Source organism: Panthera tigris, chromosome B1 (genome assembly GCF_018350195.1).
Source record: "Panthera tigris isolate Pti1 chromosome B1, P.tigris_Pti1_mat1.1, whole genome shotgun sequence".
NCBI classification, from domain to species: domain Eukaryota; kingdom Metazoa; phylum Chordata; class Mammalia; order Carnivora; family Felidae; genus Panthera; species Panthera tigris.
The window spans coordinates 183,317,643-183,336,343 of NC_056663.1; the positions used below are offsets into that span (position 1 = coordinate 183,317,643).

General features: G+C 47.0%; 1 protein-coding gene across 1 annotated transcript; it reads right to left on the reverse strand.

Annotated features, from left to right (window-relative positions):
- Positions 1–2,768: 2,768 nt before the first annotated feature.
- Positions 2,769–15,285, reverse strand: SMIM20 (small integral membrane protein 20). Its single transcript, XM_042984824.1, has 3 exons — positions 15,089–15,285; positions 4,140–4,196; positions 2,769–3,402 (listed from the first exon to the last, which is right to left on the reverse strand). The coding sequence occupies exons 1-3, from the start codon at positions 15,195–15,197 to the stop codon at positions 3,365–3,367; spliced, it is 204 nt and encodes a 67-aa protein (XP_042840758.1). The 5' UTR covers positions 15,198–15,285; the 3' UTR covers positions 2,769–3,364.
- Between the last annotated feature and the right edge of the window lie 3,416 nt (positions 15,286–18,701).

Here is an 18,701-nt window from a genome sequence, read left to right on the forward strand (position 1 = left end):
TTTGTGGGACTCGCTGTATTGTTCATTGTCATTGCTGTATCATATCACGTCATGTGAATAGATCACAGCTCATTTCTTCATTGTACTGTTGATGGGCATTTGGCCACTTTCCAGTGCTGCGGTGAACATTCTGGTCCATGGCTTTCGGTGAACCTGTGAATGCATTTCTGCTGCATAAGGAACTGGGAGCAGGACCCCAGGGACATAGGGTTTGTGTACGTCCAGTGTCGGAAGACACTCTGAATACCTTTCAAGGCACTTTTCAGGTTCCACATTATTTTAATCTGTCGTGAATTCATTTCTCTTACTAGATGAAAAGTGGTTTTTAACTGAATAAATATTGTTTGTGCCCACCTCATTTTAAAATAAGGGGTCTAGGGGTGCCCGGGTGGCTCAGTCGGTCAAGTATCCGACTCTTGATTTCAGCTCAGGTCCTGACCTCAAGCTCATGAGTTCAAGCCCCACAATGGGCTCTGTGTTGACAATGCAGAACCTACTTGGGGTTCTCTCACCCTCTCTCTCTGCTCCTCCCCTGCTCGTTGTCTCTCTCTCTCTTTCTCAAAATAAATAAACATAAATAAAATAAAATAAAATAAAATAAAATAAGGAGTCTAATATACAATAGAAGATGAAAGACTGGAGAGAGATAGCAGAAGAGAAAACAAGGTTGGGGGAAGAAAAGGATAAAGTGAATGCACTGGCCCAAGTAAATTCCACAAGAGCTTAGGTACTTTTTAGAAAGCTGGACCACAAATGTGGCTGAGGTTCCCATCACCCAGTACAAAGCGGGCAATGAGTTACACACACTGACGTTCACAGGATAAAGGTATCCAATGCTAGGCAATGTAGCTGTTTCTGGTGCTGAGATTTAAAAAACGTCAGCCTGAGCTGTCCTAAAGACGATACGGTTTGACTTTGAAAATGAGGAATCCAACAACTGCATTTTGGTAATGACAGTAAAAAGTTCTGGCAGTTTCTCCCGCCCCTGATAGTCTCCCTTAATGTGGACACGCCAAAGCACAGTTCACTGCAAGCAACATTTGACACACGATTCTGAAAGGTGTGACTAAAGCCAAGAAAAACAACTAAACTCAAAGTGTGGTCCAGGGACCTTCAGGGGTCTCTGAGACCTTTTCGGGAGGTCTGCATGGTCAAAACAATTTTTATAATCCCATTAAAGCTTCTTTGCCTTTTCTTACTCTCCTCTTCTTATGAGTGTATACAGTGGAGTTTTCCAGAGGCCACATGACATGTGATACAGCAACAGATCGAATGCAGAAGCAGATATTAGAATCTAGCTGTTAAGAGGCATTCATTATGCTAGACATTAAAGAAATTCGCTAATTATTTTTTGTTTTGGTAAACAGATTTTTCACATAAAAATATGTCATATAATTCTATATGGGTTTGTTATCAATATTCTTAAGGAAATTAATAAATATTTTAAAATTTTGTTTTAATTTCTAACACAGTATCTACAGATATAACCCACATAAAGGGAAACATTTTGGGGGCCTCAAAAAATTTTAACAATTATTAAAGGGTCCTGAAAGATTTCCCCAAAAGGATGTTGTTGGTCACTAGCCCCAGAAGATAATCCGTGAAAAATATTTTGTGATCAAATACATTTGGGAAACGGTAAGCCTCTCTTGGAAATCACCAAATTAGAAGCAAATAAGCCTAACTCACTTTAACTCTGTGTTTCCTAATTGTATCTGACCAAGATCCCCACTCCCGAAGGCTTTCCTTACTGTCCCGGAGGCACACGCGGGAACCACGTGGCTGAACCCCAAGGCCCGGAGTCCATCCTCAAGAACAGCCTCTCTTACGACCCGACCCGCCGTTTGCTAAGCGTGGGCAGCAGAGTCTGATGGGACACCTCGGACAACGCGTAGACTGATCCTTTTATAAACATCAAGGCAGCTGAGTGGGACAGAGAGCCCCTTTATCTCTGCGGAGAGGTGTACCCAGGGCAGTGTCAAGGCCAGGACGAAGATCCCACTCAAGAGACAAAACGCAGTCTGTTCCATCTGACAAACAGGCAATCACGGCCCCAGAGTGCGCTACATCTTCCAGAGCACACGGCACACGCACTCGCCTCAGTCATAAAGAAATCTCAATTAAGCACCCACGGAATGCCTGGCTTCAGGTTACACAACTTCCTGCTGCCCCCTCCAAGGGAAACAGTGGCCAAAAGTACCCTGAACGAGTCAACTTCTTTCATTGGGTCATCAACCAGAAGCCAATTAAAGGTTAGGGAATGTCTACCCAAAAAATGATGACTTTGGTTTTGGAACCATCAATCCGATTTCGTTTTGACGATAATTTCCTGACTGCGTCTGCTGTCTGTTATGCAAACTCCCAGCTCACAGTAATGAAATTACATCATCAGGCAGCTCGTCCAAGGAGAACCTACGGTAATGTGCAAGGCACTCTGAGAAACCTGAAGGTGAAAAAGAGGTATCTCTTCAAAGGCGTATAATCTAGTAAGGGGCCAGGCCGAGCACCAGAGGGACAAAGGTATAGTCACCCTCCCCTCTGCAGCACCCGGTGGGGTCCCTGGTAGGACACCGTGAGCAACAAGTCACCTGTGTCAACAAATGTGCTATTTACCTTGAAAATGTTTACCTGTAGACACAACGACAAATGCCAGGCCGCCGAACATCTAGTCAAACACCGTCCAGCCAAACAGGGCTTCTTAGTGTAACTTACGGAGTTGACAAAGGATTTTCAAAAAAAAAAAAACAAAAAACACAAAACCTACACCATTGTGAATTAAGAATAGATCCACTTTAATACACACATTGTCACTTCTGTTAATTCAACACGGATTTCTACCCCAACACTCGGCAGCCTCCGACAAGACGGTTAAGCTGAACTGGTTATTCTTCAAGAGTACAGTGCACCTTGTCGTCAAAGAGTTTTATCAACTTGCCCATTTTCAAAGAGCCCCATGGGGCTGCTCAGCACGGTGGCGTTCCACTGAAATTTCCTATTTGGGAGATGGCCACACAGACTAGGACCTTCCCGAGTCTACTGGCTGCTTGCATTCACATCACAGCTCGGCTGGGAGAGCAGCAGAGACTGAATAATAAGTAGAACTCCTCCAAACACAGCTGGGTGAGACAGCTTCATTTTTAGAAAGTAAAGCGAATCATGAAAACCTCCCTAATGGTGTGATTTGCTCCAGGGTTCTTTTGATACCTAAGAAGGGAAATATTAATCCTTGTGCACAGTGCTCTTATTTTCAGCCTTACGGACTTTTCTTCTCCAGCCATCGTTCTGTAGCGAGGCCATTTATTGTGCTTGCTGCAGAATCGAAAGCAAGAAGATGTCTTTCATAATTGAGGTGCTGATAGCCTTCTCATTTCCTGCCAAATGGATCAGACCACACTTTTAACCCTAGAGAAAGAAACATGAATCAAAACAGGATTCGTTTTAAACTTTCTACCACTTCCCTCAACGGCAAACAAGCGAAATGACATCAGAATTGAGTCGTGCAACTCCCACATAGTTTGAGACAGTGCGGGTAAGCTGCCAGAGTCCTGGAAAGTGACGGCTGGGAGGCCATGGCCGCCATGACAGATTTCAAAATGGCTCAGAAATGGCCACACAACAGGAAGCTACGTATCTGGCCTAGTTAACAAAAACTAAACAAAAAAAAAAAAAAAAAAGAACGCTGCCACAGATTACAAGAGTTTTAGTTAAGAAACTGGAAACTTCTCATTCTCACTCAGCTTGGATCATCTGAATGTAACTAACTAGTCAGCCACAAAGGGAGCTTTTGAGCCTTGTATAAAGCAGGATCCTGTATCAATTAAAACAGTTCACAAGCAAACAGCCTTTTCCCGTGAGGCTAGTGTTTAACTAGGTGCTTGGAAATAAGCCTGCAGAACAGCTATTCACACTTGGCATTCAATCGCACACTTGTGAGGTTTTCATGCCTACTTATCAAATGCAAAAGAGGGAACGTGCAAACTCACAAAAAACATTCTGGGGTGAAATATTAAAATGAAGTCTTGGGGTGCACCCATAGAACAGCCACGGGTGTGCAAGGAACAGCACAATCACCATCTAGCACACACACACACCCCCCCCACAGCGGTAAAATGAGATTTTGCTTTGATTTTTAAGTTTACCTGGTGGCTGTATATCTTCTTGAACGATACCGGCTCGATTTATGGCTTGCTCTTTCTCTAAAAAACACAGAAGAAAAACTGCTCTTTAGAAAGGCGGGGGGGGGGGGGGGGGGGGGGGGGGCGGGGATGGTGAGGGGCCCTGGGTGGCTCAGTCAGTTAAGTGTCTGACTCTTGATTTTGACTCAGGCCATGATCTCACACACAGTTCATGAGTTTGAGCCCCGAGTCAGGCTCTGTGCTGACAGGGCGGAGACTGCTAGGGATACTCTGTCTCCCTCTCTCTGCCCCTCCCCTGCTCACATTTGCTCTCTCCCTCTCTCTCAAAAATAAATAAGAAAGAAAGAAAGAAAGAAAGAGAGAGAGAGAGAGAGAGAGAGAGAGAGGGAGGGAGGGAGGGAGGGGGAGGGAGGGAGGGAGGGAGGGAGGGAGGGAGGGAGGGAAAGGTAGGTAGGTAGATGTGGGTGGACCATGGTGGTAGAAATCTTTCTATTTATATGGGACAATGACATGCATGGGACAATTCGGGAAACAACATACATGAGTGCTACCAAATTCAGAGACCCCAGAACTCACAGCTTTTACGTGATGGAAGTTCAATCCTATAGAGCAGAAAGACTGGCTATTTTCAATAAAGGAAAAGAGAGCCATACTTCAAAAAAAAAAGCTCCCAACTAACAGCTTTTCTCGGTGATCTCAGCATTTTGGAAAGGCAACAAAACAACAGAAAAAGAACAATTCTGAAAGAGCTAGTGGGTGGGATATTATGAGGGGAAGGCTGCTGAATTGAAGGAACAAGTACAATTAACAAGAAAACGATGTAGTTTCTATGTCTCAAATGCGCTCTGCCGAAGGACTAGACCCAGAGCTAAATATGCTATGTTTTTGATAGGAAATAGAGCAGAAAATTAATCTTTGGGTGGGTGGCTTCGGTTTGGATAATTGAAGCTTCCCTAATTGATTGCAGGTGCTGTGCCAATTAGTAAGCGAGGTTCAGCTCCGGCAGCTTTAGCCCACCTCTTTGGAGATGCCCAACAGGCAAGGGCCAAGAGAAATTGGGCATTTTATGTCTGTGGGCTTCAAGCGCTCTGACACATCTTTCTAAGTGGTTTAGAATAAACCCAAGGTCTGTGAAAACAAAGACTTATTATTTTAAGTATCTTGACAAACAAATGGCGGCTTTTCGGGGGAAAGACTTGGAGCCAAAGGATGTTTACTACTAAATTACAGTAATTAAACGCTGTAATCAGACCTTTGTTTTAATCAGGCTGACAGTGTTTCTTGAAATCCACATTTAGCTCTTATTTAATATTAGGCTGCTTTCTTTATTCTGGCCTCTGGATTCTCATAATGTTACAAGAAGCACGAAGGTACAAGGAACAGGGATTTGCCAAATCGAATATCCATTGAACCTGCTTCTCCAGTGATGTGACAGAAAGTCAATCCTAAGTGACCTACCTGATAGTTTTATCAATGTTAGGTTTTGCTTTGGCAAATAAAATACTGGCCAACAGGGATCATGTGAATCTTGATATCTAATTCTAAGGGAGACGGAGGGAAGACGTAGCATAATGAAGGCCATTACAGACAACGGCCCAATGGTTTCCCCGGGCCTCTCTGAAAAGTCGCAGGTAAGTGGCAACCAAGACCCTCCGGACCAAGATAGGCCAAAGGGCGGACAACGGAGCCTCTCAAGTGTCAGGTTTTCTAAAATAACAACACAAAAGGCGATCTCATTTCCTAAGACATTAAACTCCTGTAGCGTTGAGCCCTACCGTATTGTCAACATGTAAGTTCTCAAAGTGCGGATGTGTCTCAAAGATGCTCTTAGAAAATGCCAACTAGTAAAAGACGACACTGTCATCTGGGCCAGGAACAAAAACAGATACAACTGTCCACACCTAAAAGGTCCATTTGCCAGTATTATGAAAGAGGTGGCTCTTAAAAAAAAAAAAAAAAAAAAAAAAAAAGATCACCTGCCAGAAAGCTTTCTAGCCATAGATTTAAGAAAATCAGACATCCTAGTATACTGAACACATTCTCCAAGAGGCAGGTACCGCGGAGCCGAAGACACTGGCAGACTGCCAAGCACCAAAGGAAGTTGACTTTTGGTAACAAGGACAGAATGTCTAATTGTGTCCTAATCTCTTACAATGCAATGGAGAACCAAGTGAAGAGAGCGGAACCCCTGTCTTCACACCTTCTTGCTAATTGCTAATGAGGCTGGAGAGAGGCTAAGGATTTATTTAAAATAGACCATAATCTCTTTATAATCCTTGTCCTTATGCAACCACCTCGTTTTTTTTGGCTTGGACAGGCAATTTAAACCGATTTGCTGAACTAGTTCCTACCAAGTGATAACCAGTATTAGCATCCTATCTACATCCCCTGGTTTTCTTTAATCCATTAGTGTTTTATACTCTAAAGCCAAAGCAGTCTTATATAAATTCATGATATGACACAAAGACACTTTAAAATCTGTGAATGCGGAATACGCTAAAAGGAAAACAAACCGGTCCCTCAGGATTTAGAAGTCCACGTTGCTGAAGTTGACGCTAAGTTTCTATTTTGCCACCATTAAGAGAAACGGCAAGGGTCTATGAACCTCAGGAAAAGGGCAATGCAGAAGTCAGGGCTTTAACCATGTGAACAAATCAGGATAAGCTAATTACTGACTTTTCAGTAGAGAGCATGTTTCTATCAGGAGTGAAATGATTAAGACGCAAATATATAATACTGGGCCTGGAGCTTTGCAATGTGTTAGAAAAGTCCTCACTCTAGTGTCTCAGCAAGCCCGACTCTGCCCCCTGGTGCTAAGGCAGTGGTTTGATTTGTAGTTTTAATTGAGGATCATTATCTCCAGTCAAAGGGCCAAGCATTATTATGAAAACTGGTAATGCATGTGGACAGGCTGATTATCGTATTGTAGTGACAGAATCCACCTAATGATTTTTAAGTCTTTGAAAGTGAAACATGTATCTTTCTATTGAATGGCCACACTGTGAAACAGCTCCACTCTGTGACTTGTTACTTTAACATTCACAAGGAAGCAACAAAGAAGAGTGTTCCCAAGCACCCCCTGATAAGGGTCAGGGGTGCCCGAGGGATGGGCCAGCAGCTAGAAGCTGAAAAGCAGGTGCAGAAGAGGACCTGGGAGCCGTGCCCAGTGAGAAAACAGACTCAGGACGCCGCCTCCCTGTCTCCCCTTGGCAACAGACGGTTAAAACTAAACGCAACTCGAAACCTGAAGTAATCGAAAAATGGCAACATTTGAATATGGACCGTATATGAGATAGTAGCATTGTGTCAATATTAAATTTCCTGGCCTGGATAACTGCATTGTGGTTATGTAAGAGAATTGCCCTTGTTCTTAGGAAATACATGCGGAAGTGTTGGGGGATGAAAACTCAATGTCCTGAAACTTACTCTCAAAGGGTTCAGCAAAACAATACTAATAATTATATGTAGATGTAATTATGTGCGTGTATGTATGTATGCATGAATGTATAGATCTGTAATATAATATATGGGGCGGGGGGGGGTGGTGGGGAGCAAATGTGGCCAAATGTTAACTGGCAAATCTAGGTGATGAAGATACAGGGATTTATCATACTATTCTTAGGTCTTTGCTGTTGGTTGGAATTTTTTTTTTAATAACTAAAATATTCAACTGCAAAACAAGTTTTTAGGAAGTCCTTACACTTCCTTATGACTGGGCCATTACGATTACTTCAAAGTATCTTTTTTTTAAAATAGCAAATAAAAAATTTAAAAATTACTTTTTCAGTGTTTGCATTCTGCACTCCAGCTGCCTGTGGGGTAGTCCGGGCCTGGATGTGCTCTGGTGCCCCACTGAACTAGTGGCAGAGGGGACCAAATGGTCATGATCTCACGGCTTGTAGTTTGAGCCCCACGTCGGGCTTTCCACTGTCAGTGCAGAACCTGCTTTGGATCCTCCGTCCCCTCTCTCTCTCTGTCCTTCCCCGACTCATGCACGCTCTCTCCCTCTCTTACTCTCTCACTCAAAAACTAGATAAACTTAAAAAAAAAAAAAAAAAAAAGAAAATTGGCCATGGTGGCAAGTGTGAACCAGAGGCTGAGGGGGACTAAATGGCCGCTGGAAGGACTGACTCCTCCCAACACTATAAACACTTTTATTTCCTCACCAGACAGTCTGGTTGAACCCAGGGAGCTTTGTAATGCCGGTTGGAAAATAAGACCTTAGTCTGTCTGCACTGCATTTGACTCTATGGTGAGAGAAATAAAAAGCGTATTCCAGGGGCGCCTGGGTGGCTCAGTTGGTTAAGCGTCCGACTTTGCTCAGGTCACGATCTCACAGTTCATGAGTTCGAGCCCCACGTCGGGCCTCTGTGCTGACAGCTCGGAGCCTGGACGCTGCTTTGGATTCTGTGTCTCCCTCTCTCTCTCTGACCCTTCCCCACTTGCACTCTGTCTCTCTCTCTCTCTCTCTCTCTCAAAAATAAATAAACGTAAAAAAAAATAAAAAAGTGTATTCTAGTACCTGGCATATCATGGGGAAAATGCCCTTCCGAAGTAAGAATTATTTCTGGAACAAGTGATTACTTACAACCCTGTTCCGACTCTACACAACATACTTCAGTTGGGGCAGAAGGTACAGCAATACAAGAACCGGCCGGGTGGTAGGGAAGTGAGGTCTCACAGCAATTCTGTAACCTTTCCCTCTGCTAGGAAGCACTCTTTTCTGTCTTAAAGGCACGTGAAACAGGCATCGTTAAGCGGCAGCCACGGTCAGAGAGTCAGAGTCTAGAGTCCACCCAGCAATCAATGTGCCAAGTGACCTTGGACAAGTCACCTAAACGAGGAGACTGAGCACAGCGTTTCTGGCAGAACTCTACGATTTTATGCTTCTGCACATCTAAGTAAAGTTAAAAACGAACAGGATCACAGAAAATGATCCTATTCTGTCTCATTTCACAGGCGAGTATAAAGTGCATGTTACTTTTAAAAGGCCACGTTCAGGATCACGGTCTAGCTCTAGGACGCAAAGCCAGATGAGGCCCTAGCTATAGCAGCTGTACTCTCCCCGAAACGTGGGCTCCTCGAATAAACCACGCCGCGCCAGCAGGCTGAGAGCTAAAAAGCATCATCTGGGACTCCCTCCGGAAGTACAACAGAACCGGCCCCATACTTCTGCTTTGAGATCGCTGACTGCCAACGCCAATGCCGACTCCCCAGTGCTCATTTCGTACTGAAGTGTCACGTGTAGCACTGACCTTGTAATCCGTGTGACACTCAGCAAAGTCCGGCTGAGTCAGTAAAGAGCTGCAGACCATGCTGAATGTCAACATGAAACCCAACAAGGCGGTCTTGTGAGAGTGGGTTGCCGGCTTTGAAAGCCTGGGCGATCGCCTTGACTTTATTTTATCTAAGCAGCCTTCCTCTTCTTTTCTGCTGCCTCGAGGCTCATTCCAGTAGCTTACGGGGTGGGGTCTCTGCCCACCCAGGCTGGCCACCACTGGTCAGGCTGGCCCAGCTGAAGGGCCGGCACCGACTCGATACTCGGGCCCTCCGTGGTGTGGGCTCTTCCCTTGCCAGCCACTGGCCCCGCTTTTCAAGGACTGGATGTGTGGCCTACCTTGCCCTGGCCTTCCAAGAACTGCGCTGCCCTTCCCCCCCGTCTGCCCAGAGTCCTGGGGAATATAAATGGAGGAAAGGTGGTCAGAAGAGGAAGACCCACCAAGAGAGGCTAAGAAGGAGTGGCTGAAAGGCAGGAGCGAAAGAGCAAAGGCAAGACGACTGGCAGAGGGGGTGGTCACAGAAGCTCAGGAAAGGCAGTGTTTGAAGAGCGAGCGAGTCTGGCTGCGGGTGGTGCCTCTCACTCACCGATAACCGGACTTGCCGCGTTACAAAGAGGACAGAAGTCATCACCCAGAAGTGCCCACAACTTCCCAACAACAAACCTATATTTCGCTGCATCCATACCTGCCCTCCCTCCTGAGCCGGTGCAAGGGGTGTCCTGCCTTCGGTCCAAGGCTCTCTCCTCCATCTGATCTCAAGACCCCCTACCACCTGTCACTCTACGGATTATCTTCATCTTTCTTTGATCAGAGACCTCACCTCTTGGCTGTCCCATCTCTCCCTGAAACAAAACTCTCCCTAGACCCCCTGACCTGCTGCAAATATAGCATGCTCCTCGCTGTGCGAACATCTTTAGTCAATTTAACACACTATTCGCTCTTCTGTCCGCTGCAGCCTGCTCTCTGACGACTACCAAACCACTGAGAGCATCCTCAACAAGAAAACCTGCGGTCTTCACCTTCTTTTTCAGAAATCTAATGAGGATTTTCACTTCTTCTCTTTCTGCCTCCGGGAAGCCTGACCCTGCTGACCATCCCCCTTCTCATGAAGAGTTAGTTGTCTTCTCGGGACTTGTGACCCCACAGCCTCCTCTGCTGGTTTCAATCCTCTTGCTCTGACTGTTCCTTCTCAGTCTCCTTTGAAGGCTCTTTCTTCTGACCACTTGCTCTGCAAATACTGTGTTCACCACGCCGGATGTCAACCGTGTTCATGCAATGCTGTGTGCTGTCCTAGGCCAGCTCATCTCTTTCAGTCCCTCAGTGCCGCCTGGAAGCCCTTACCTGCAATGACTCTGACTCCCAGCCGGTGCTGATCCACTGCCCCATCCAGCTCCGACCCAGGGCCAGTGCCTCAGTTCAGACTAGCACACCCCGCTACCTGCGGGGAATCTCCAAGAGCACATCCATACCCCCAAAACTCAATATGTCCAAAATTGAGCTCGCTCATCCTCTCCCCAAACCAATTCCTTCTCATGTTTCTTAGTTAACAACCCACCATCTCCTCAGCTGCCGGAGCCTGGAAATTAAGTGTCATTCTCCTTCGTCTCCTCCCTCACCCTGGAGGGTTTACTTCTTAGGCACAGCCCCCAAATTCAGTACTTGTCTCCAGTCCCACACCACTCCTCTGATTCAGGCTCCAGTCACCTCCCCCTACTCTCAGAACAGCTTTCCTGTAAAAGGCCTTCTTGTTTCCAGCCTTGACCCGGAGTGACAGTGAAATCTGATCACCTCACCCTCCTGATTAAAATACTTCCATGAGCTTCGCTGGCTAGACGCTGGGGACAGCAGAGGGCTGTGGAACTATTTTAATCCAGCAAGCAAGATGATCAAATTCAAGGAACAAATGGCATGGAGACAGGCTTTCCAACAGCCACAGGGAAAACCGGAGTTCAGACATGTTCTGACAAACAGAATGAATCTTCCCTTCCCGGTTGCAAATGCTCATGAAAGAAATATTATCAGGTGTACCTCAGGATGAAGAAAACTGACACTAGAAAAGAGTGAGATGTAGGGTTCGGTGAGTGAAGCATGTGGGCAAGGAGAAACAATCCGTGACTGTACAAAACTCTGAAAGTCCTAAGTGCCTGGGGAGTAGTAATAACACATGGCAGGCCGGGCGTGTGGGGCAGGGAGAGGCGTTCTAAGGTCTTTGTATATTTCATAGGAGGATAAAGATATTGACTAACTTTAAAGTTTAATCACAAGAGAATGTAAAACTTTCAAAAGAATAGAAGAGAAGAAAATGAAAACTCAAAGGCAGAAAAGGAGAAAATAAAGGAGTTATAGAAAAAGAAGAATAAATAGAAAACACAACATAAAGAAGGCAAACAAATATAAATACATCAGTAAACATAAATGAAGATGAGCTCAGTCTAACAGTTAAAAGGGATTATCAGACTGAATTTAAAATTCCAGTTTAGGCTGGTTATGAGATTTAAAGACAAACAGAGGCTGAAGATAACAGGATATATATACCAGGAAAACACTAACCAAAACAATGCTGGTAACTACAATATTGGCCAAATACAGCTGGTGAGGAATAGCAGGGATAAAGAGGTCCCTTTACGTAATGATACTTGGAAAGAAAGTCTCCAGAGTATTCTATATTGTGTGCACCTAATAAAATGGCCTCAAGATACCTAAGTCACAGAATTAAAAAGCTTGATCTGTAATCGACACACACAGAACTCCATAAACAACGAGATGACATCCTCACTTAAAGCACCCAGGGAACAGTGGCAAAAATTGACCTGTATTAAGCCACAAAGCAAATCGTGACTAATATCAAAGAATCAAAATCATACAGTCCTTGTTCTTTAACCACAAATGCAAATCAAATAGAAATCAGCCACAAAAGAGCAACCAGAAAGACTACTGGGGCTGCTGGGTACAGAAGGAGTAGTAGTTGGGGCCCCGAGGAGGCAGGGAGACCAGCTCAAAGTCCAAGGAGAGGGCGAGGGAAGTGGGTTGGATGAGGGTGGGAACACGGAGGTGGAGAGAAGTCTCTGCCCGTCTTGTGCAGTCATGTACACCCGGCACCTGACACAGTACCCAGTACACGGTAAGTGCTAAAAGCCATGTTATAAAAAATGCAAAAGGAGCTAACTGAATGCGCGTTCAAGGTGCTGAAATGAGTGGCAGATGCGCCAGGTTCCCACGGCCCGGTCACCGACACCTCACCTTCCTGGGCCCCAGTTTACTGCCCGGTCAGCCAGCAGTCTCTCCTTGTCTCATATCCCTGCCCTGTGGCTCCTTATTTTTTCAACATTTTTATGGGATACCTACTATAATACTATACTAGGTGTTTCCACACCTGTTATCTCATCTAATACATCCCCAAACCTGTAAACTCAGTCCTGTTAACTCCAGTGCTCCAGAGGAAGACACGGGCTGGGCTCTGGGAGGTTAAGTGACTTACCTTAAGATTCTCATCTAGTAAGGGATTTAGACCCTCACCTGCCTTCCTCCCCGGACAAACCCCCGCGCCCCCCTCCCCCCAGAGACAGTAAGGTGGTGGGTCGACTAAGTGCACTGGTTCCAACCCCAGTTCTGACTCATCCACTCTGGGTCCTTGCACAAGTCACTTAACTGTCCCATACCGCACACTGTCCACATACAAAATGAGAGTGATGATCACACAGCAGCTGCAACAAATGGAAACTAGATGGGTTAATATGTATGAAGTGCCTGGAAGAGAGGCGGACAGATACTAAATTTTCAATAAATACTAGCTGTCTCGTATTATTTACTTGTTTAAAGAATCAACTAGGACTCTTAGAGAAGAGTTGGCCACATTAATTAAAATTGAACCAGAAAAGTGGGCAGGCGTAGACTGCTTTCCAGTTAAAATGCAGATATCGTAGCCACGCTCTCTCAACGTTCGCCTACAAGGCCTGATTTTCTGTCTCAAGCACCTCAGACAAACATAGATTCTAGGGTATCCCTATGAGGCGGTGTTGGGTTACACGGCACAAACTCACACCTTTTGAATCTGATCTAGATGAGCATTTCTCAACCTCTGCACCATGCACATTTGGGGCGGGGCAATTCTCTGTCACGGGGCCCTGTCCTGTGCACTGCAGAAAGTTTAGCAGCATCCCTGGCCTCTATCCACTAGATGCCAGTAGCTCCCTCACACCACCCCACTCCACCCCCAGTTGTGACAAGCACAAATGTCTCCAGAAAGAACCAAATGTCCCCTGGGGGACAAAACCATCCCCAGCTGAGAGCCACTGCTTTAGTCTTCCTAACTGAAACTTTTCTAGTGGGCTCCATCGCAGGACCCCTTGTCCCACGCTCGATGCCCTAATAAAACAGCCCGGGGCAGACATCCAGGCAGGAAGGATGATGGAACGAGATTATGCAGGGCTTCACACAGCCCTGTGTTTACCCCGACGCAGGGTGCCCGGACACAGGCTGGAAGGCAGAATGCACAGAGGCCATTTCAATCCTGCCTGATGAAAAGAAGCTACAAGGAAATGTGAGTGCGCACTTAAAAACGCTCTGCCTCCAGAAACCAAATGTTGTAGCATTTGTAATGGACAGAGCATTTACACGGAGCTTTTGCCTTCAAATCGCCAAGCTTTCAGCCTCCGCTAATATTCTCCAGGGGCAGGGTTGGCCTTCTTCCATCTTCAAGATGATTCAGGTTTCCTGGAGAACAAAATGAGCCTCTAATGCCTAATATTTTCTCTCTGACAGATGGTTTCAGATGTATCAAAGTGCTAATCCTTGCTGAGGTATAGGTCTCAAGGAAGGAGAGTTTGGCTTTTAGAATGATAGAACTTGAATGATTAAGGAGGAAAATTACTCCCAGGATATTCACCATTGTCATGTGAGCAACCCGCTTAAAATGAAGGAAGACAGCAGAATCTGAAAAAAGAGTTGAGGGAAAAAAAGAGAGGAAAAATTCAAAAACCCAGGTTAAGGGTTTAGGTTCGAAACATTTCCGTTCAAAGGCATCTCTGGGAATGGAAATGAAGTGCAATAAAAACACCTTCAAGCTCACGATGATTAGGGTTCCATCTGCCTCCCTCCAATATCACCATTCCCAGTCTCGGCGTGCGGGAGAAGCCCTGGAGACACAGGCCAGGATTGGAATATCTGCCTTGCAACATATTAGCTATGTGACCTTGGGCCTGTTATACAACCTCTCGGAGCCTCAGTTTTCCCACCTGTAAAACGGGCTTTAATACCTACCTCAAAGTGAGGCTGTGACACATTAAAAGATCCAATGTGTGCCTAATGTGACACACAGTTAGCGTTCAGCGAACGTCACCTGTGCGCGTGAACTAGTATTTGGTGTCAACCTACTATGTGCAGACTGCTTTCATTACCACTTTGGAGTCTCAGTGGAGGCTAAACGGTTTTGTTTTAGCTATTACAGCCATTTATAGAGGAGGATGCTGAGAGTATGAGAGATTAGGTCACTTGTCCACGGTCACAGAGCCGCACACGGCAGGATTCGAACCCGGGCCTGCCTCACTCCCGAGCCAAGCTCTCTCCACCGCCCCAGGTACAGGTGCGGGCTGGGGGGGTCGGGTGGGGGGGGTGGGGGGCGGAGGGGGGTTGTTACTGAGACCAGGCCGCCGCGCGGGGTCACGGGTCACTCACGGTACTCCTCCAGCCGCATTAGGGGCCGGAAGTAGATAGGGTAGAAGGCGGCGCCGATCAGGGAGATGAAGCCGCCGAAGATGAGCGCGGTGCGCAGGTTCCGGGACATGGCGCCGGGCGGGGGACCACCCCGACCCGCTGAGAGCCCCGCACGCAGGCTGTCAGCGCTCGCGGCGCCCTGGCCGTGACCCCGCTCGGAAGAGGCGGAACGATTTTCGCTTCCGGGGCTTGGAGGCGGGGCTAGGGTGAGGGGCGGGGTGCAGTAGGACAGAGGTGGGGCTAGGGGGCGGGACCCCAGTGCCTGGGTGGGGCCAGCCCGGGGCGGGGCCTCGGAGTCGCGCACCCAGTCAGGGGCGCTCCCTCCAAGGGGTGAGCGGACTTTTTGCATGGCTGGGTCCTGTGGGCCCTGTTCTGGCCGCCCCTGCCCCTCAGCCGCTCTACCCACCATTCTCCTGACCTCCTTTATCACCCCCTCCTTTACCAGTCACGCTTTCTCATTGTCCCCACCCCTTAGTTTGATTTTAGTGACTTTCTGTGTCGAGCTGCGTGCTCTCTGTGGCTCCCTCATTTAATCCTCATTATCAGGAGGCCCATTTTGCAGGCTTTGGACAAGTCAGTTGACCTGCTTGAGGGCGGTTTGAAGGATTCAGACACAAAGGGGCAATTCACCTGCCCCAGGACGGCCTGCAGGGGGCTTCTAAACCGGACCCACAGGGGCTTCTGGACCAAGACTCGTGGGGGAGGAGTGTTGTTTCAATGACCAAGCTACAAGTAGATGTTTTCTGACCCCGTTTTTCCATCCCCCTTCTCTCTCTCTGTTCCCCTGGCTGCATGTCAGGGTTATGAATGAGGATGGGGAGCAAATAGGATCAGTGCAAGGCAGAGAGCCAGCAGCCAGTCCCACTGATGGGACCTTGGGGCTCTGTCTTGCGGCTTGCGGTGGGAGGCCACTAAGGATAGACATTGTCCTCCCCTTCCTATGATCGCCATCCTTCATCCTTCTGGGTGGGCTGTGGGGGCATATGAGCTACCCAGGGGTATTGAACAGCTGAGATGAAGGTCCCTTGGGCCTTCCCTCAAGCCCTCATAAATAAGGATGCTACCAGCAGCTGGGGGCTGGGGAGCAAGAGGATATTCATCCTGACCCCAGCAGTATTATTTAGTCCAGAAAAGATCTACGATCTTTCAGAAACGGTGCGCAGAGCACCGGTTTCCTCTCTTGTCTAGTTTTGTACTTGAATCAAGCTACTTCTACCTCTGTGGTTCCAGAGGCATATAAATCAGGTGTTCGATCTGTCAGCAGATTTATGGACTATCTGCCATGCCCCAAACACCAGGCAAAGTGCTACGAGGGACACAAGGATGAGTAAGACGTGACCCTTGCTCTCCGGAATCCTGCCACGTGGGTGAAGAGACAGGACATATACATAAAAAGATAACTAATGACCCGACGCAGCTTGTTGCCAATGAGTGATAGCGTCTTGCGGGCTGCAGGACTTCTGTAGAGGAAGACAGATGACTGTGGGTGAGGCCGCGGCTCCTCCCGGGCTTGCAAGAGCTTGTTAGGGTGAGGACAGAGACTTCACAGCAGAGAGAGGAGCTGGGATGCATGCTTGCTATCACGTGATATAAAACCCCAGGTGTAGTGCACTTTTGTCATTTTAGCAATTCAGCATCCACTTATCTTTCGGTTAATAGCACTGGAATATCTTTTGGCAAAACACTCCTCTCCCATTCTCAATCCATGAGGTACAGGAGGGCGTTTCCTCTGTCCCCCACTCCAATTATTTTTTCCAGCTCTGAGAGTTAAGCATATAACCAAGCCGGACCCGGCTTCCACACCACAGAGATTGACTGGGACAGGACGGAGGCCTGATCATCCAATGTAGTTGCATCCTTCTGGCTACATGACCCAAGCTGAGCCAACCATAGTCTATCCAGCTTCTAAAAATCTGGATTTGAACTTGGGATTCGATGCTGGAGCCACTGGGCACCACCATTCAGAGACTGAGAATGAGGACAGTACAGCACAAGGAGAGCTGGGAGATAGAAATCAGGTGCTAACATTACATTTGAGCCTGAAAAGGACGCGCCCTTGGACTTCTTAGTAACGTGAGCCAATGAAGTTCCCTCTTCCCTAAAGCCAGTTTGAGGTTTTTTTGTTTGTTTTGTTTTTATTTTTTTTTTAACGTTTACTTATTTTTTGAGAGATAGAGACAGAGTGTAAGTGGGGTAGGGGTAGAGAGAGAGGGAGTCACAGAATCCCAAGCAGGCTCCAGGCTCTGAGCAGTCAACACAGAGCCGGATGCAGGGCTCGAACCCACAAACTGTGAGATCATGACCTGAGACGAGGTCAGACACTTAACTGACTGAGCCACCCAGGAGCCCCTGTTGTTTTGTTTTTTAACAACGGAAGGCATTCCAGATGAATTCACCATGAGTGTGATGTTATTTGCTTAACAATTCCACGAGCTGCAAGTCAAGGATTACCCTATTTTGTAGACCAGAGACCTGTCTTAGGGTCACACACCATCAGTTGAGCCAGAACCGGGGTTTAGTTTTCATGATTCTTAAACTGACAGGCTCCTCCGTGAGACCTCACTGTCTCCATGAGGAAGCCGAGCAGGGTGGCCAGGCGAGCCCCACCCACAGAGCCTCTGAAAGCCATTATGGAGGGTGCCAGGATGTCCTCATGGGGTACCAGCCGTGCCTCCAAGGCAGAGGTGGGCTAATGTGGGACAGACGCGCCGTCCCCCACTCCAGGGTGATGTGGCAAAGCAACCTGGCCGTTTCTCTATCCCCTCATGCTGATCTAAAGGTTTTGGTCCGACCAGCAGCCAGCCTACAATCTCCAAATACAGTAATCATCATATTAGCATCATCATACCAAAAATTAGTTACTTATCACTTGCCTGCCGCTGACTGCTACCAAATATAGGTTCGTCTCTTTGGTCCCAGTGTTCTTCCCATTTCTGCGAACCCCACTGACTTACAGATTCAATCAGAGACTTATTGTGTGCCTATTCCAGCAAAGCACTGCACCAGTTGATTGGGAACACAAAAAGGAAGCATCAGCATTTGTGTATTCGACAAAGGTTTACTGAGCCAAGCACTGTGTGCCAGGCACATTTCAAATGCTGGTGGATGCAGCCAGCAGTGAATTAACAAGACAGTCTGTTGTCCTCATGGCATCTATAGTCTGCTAGAGGGATAAGATGCGGCAGTGGATAGTAATTGCTTTTTGGTCACTCAGCCTTCCCTAATAATAGCTCCTGATTCTCTATTTGCATAGCGAAAGGCTGGGATACAGCAAGAATGACTAGCTCAATAGCCGCTAAAGTAGAGCCAGGATTCGAATCCAGTCTGGCTGGCTCCAGAGACCTGCAATTATCACCAATCTACACTGCCTTGCAAAGTCAGTGAGTTCATATTGTCTGAATGCGGGTACAATTCCAACCTGGTCCAGTTGTCCCTTTTCTCCCAGAAATAAGAATCATGAGGATGGTGACACGGGGACAGACGGCACTGTCGCAGTGGATTTCTTCTTCCATTGCTAAATGTTCCGATGAGATTATGTCCCACTCGCCTGTAGTCCTACAAATTCCCGTATTCC

Coding starts and splice junctions, on each gene's coding strand:
- SMIM20 (XM_042984824.1), bottom strand. CDS start 15,197: ATGTCCCGGAACCTGCGCACCGCGCTCATCTTCGGCGGCTTCATCTCC. Junction 4,197..15,088: donor AATGCGGCTGGAGGAGTACC/GTGAGTGACCCG, acceptor TGTGTTTTTTAG/AGAAAGAGCAAGCCATAAAT. Junction 3,403..4,139: donor AGAAGATATACAGCCACCAG/GTAAACTTAAAA, acceptor TTCTTTCTCTAG/GGTTAAAAGTGTGGTCTGAT.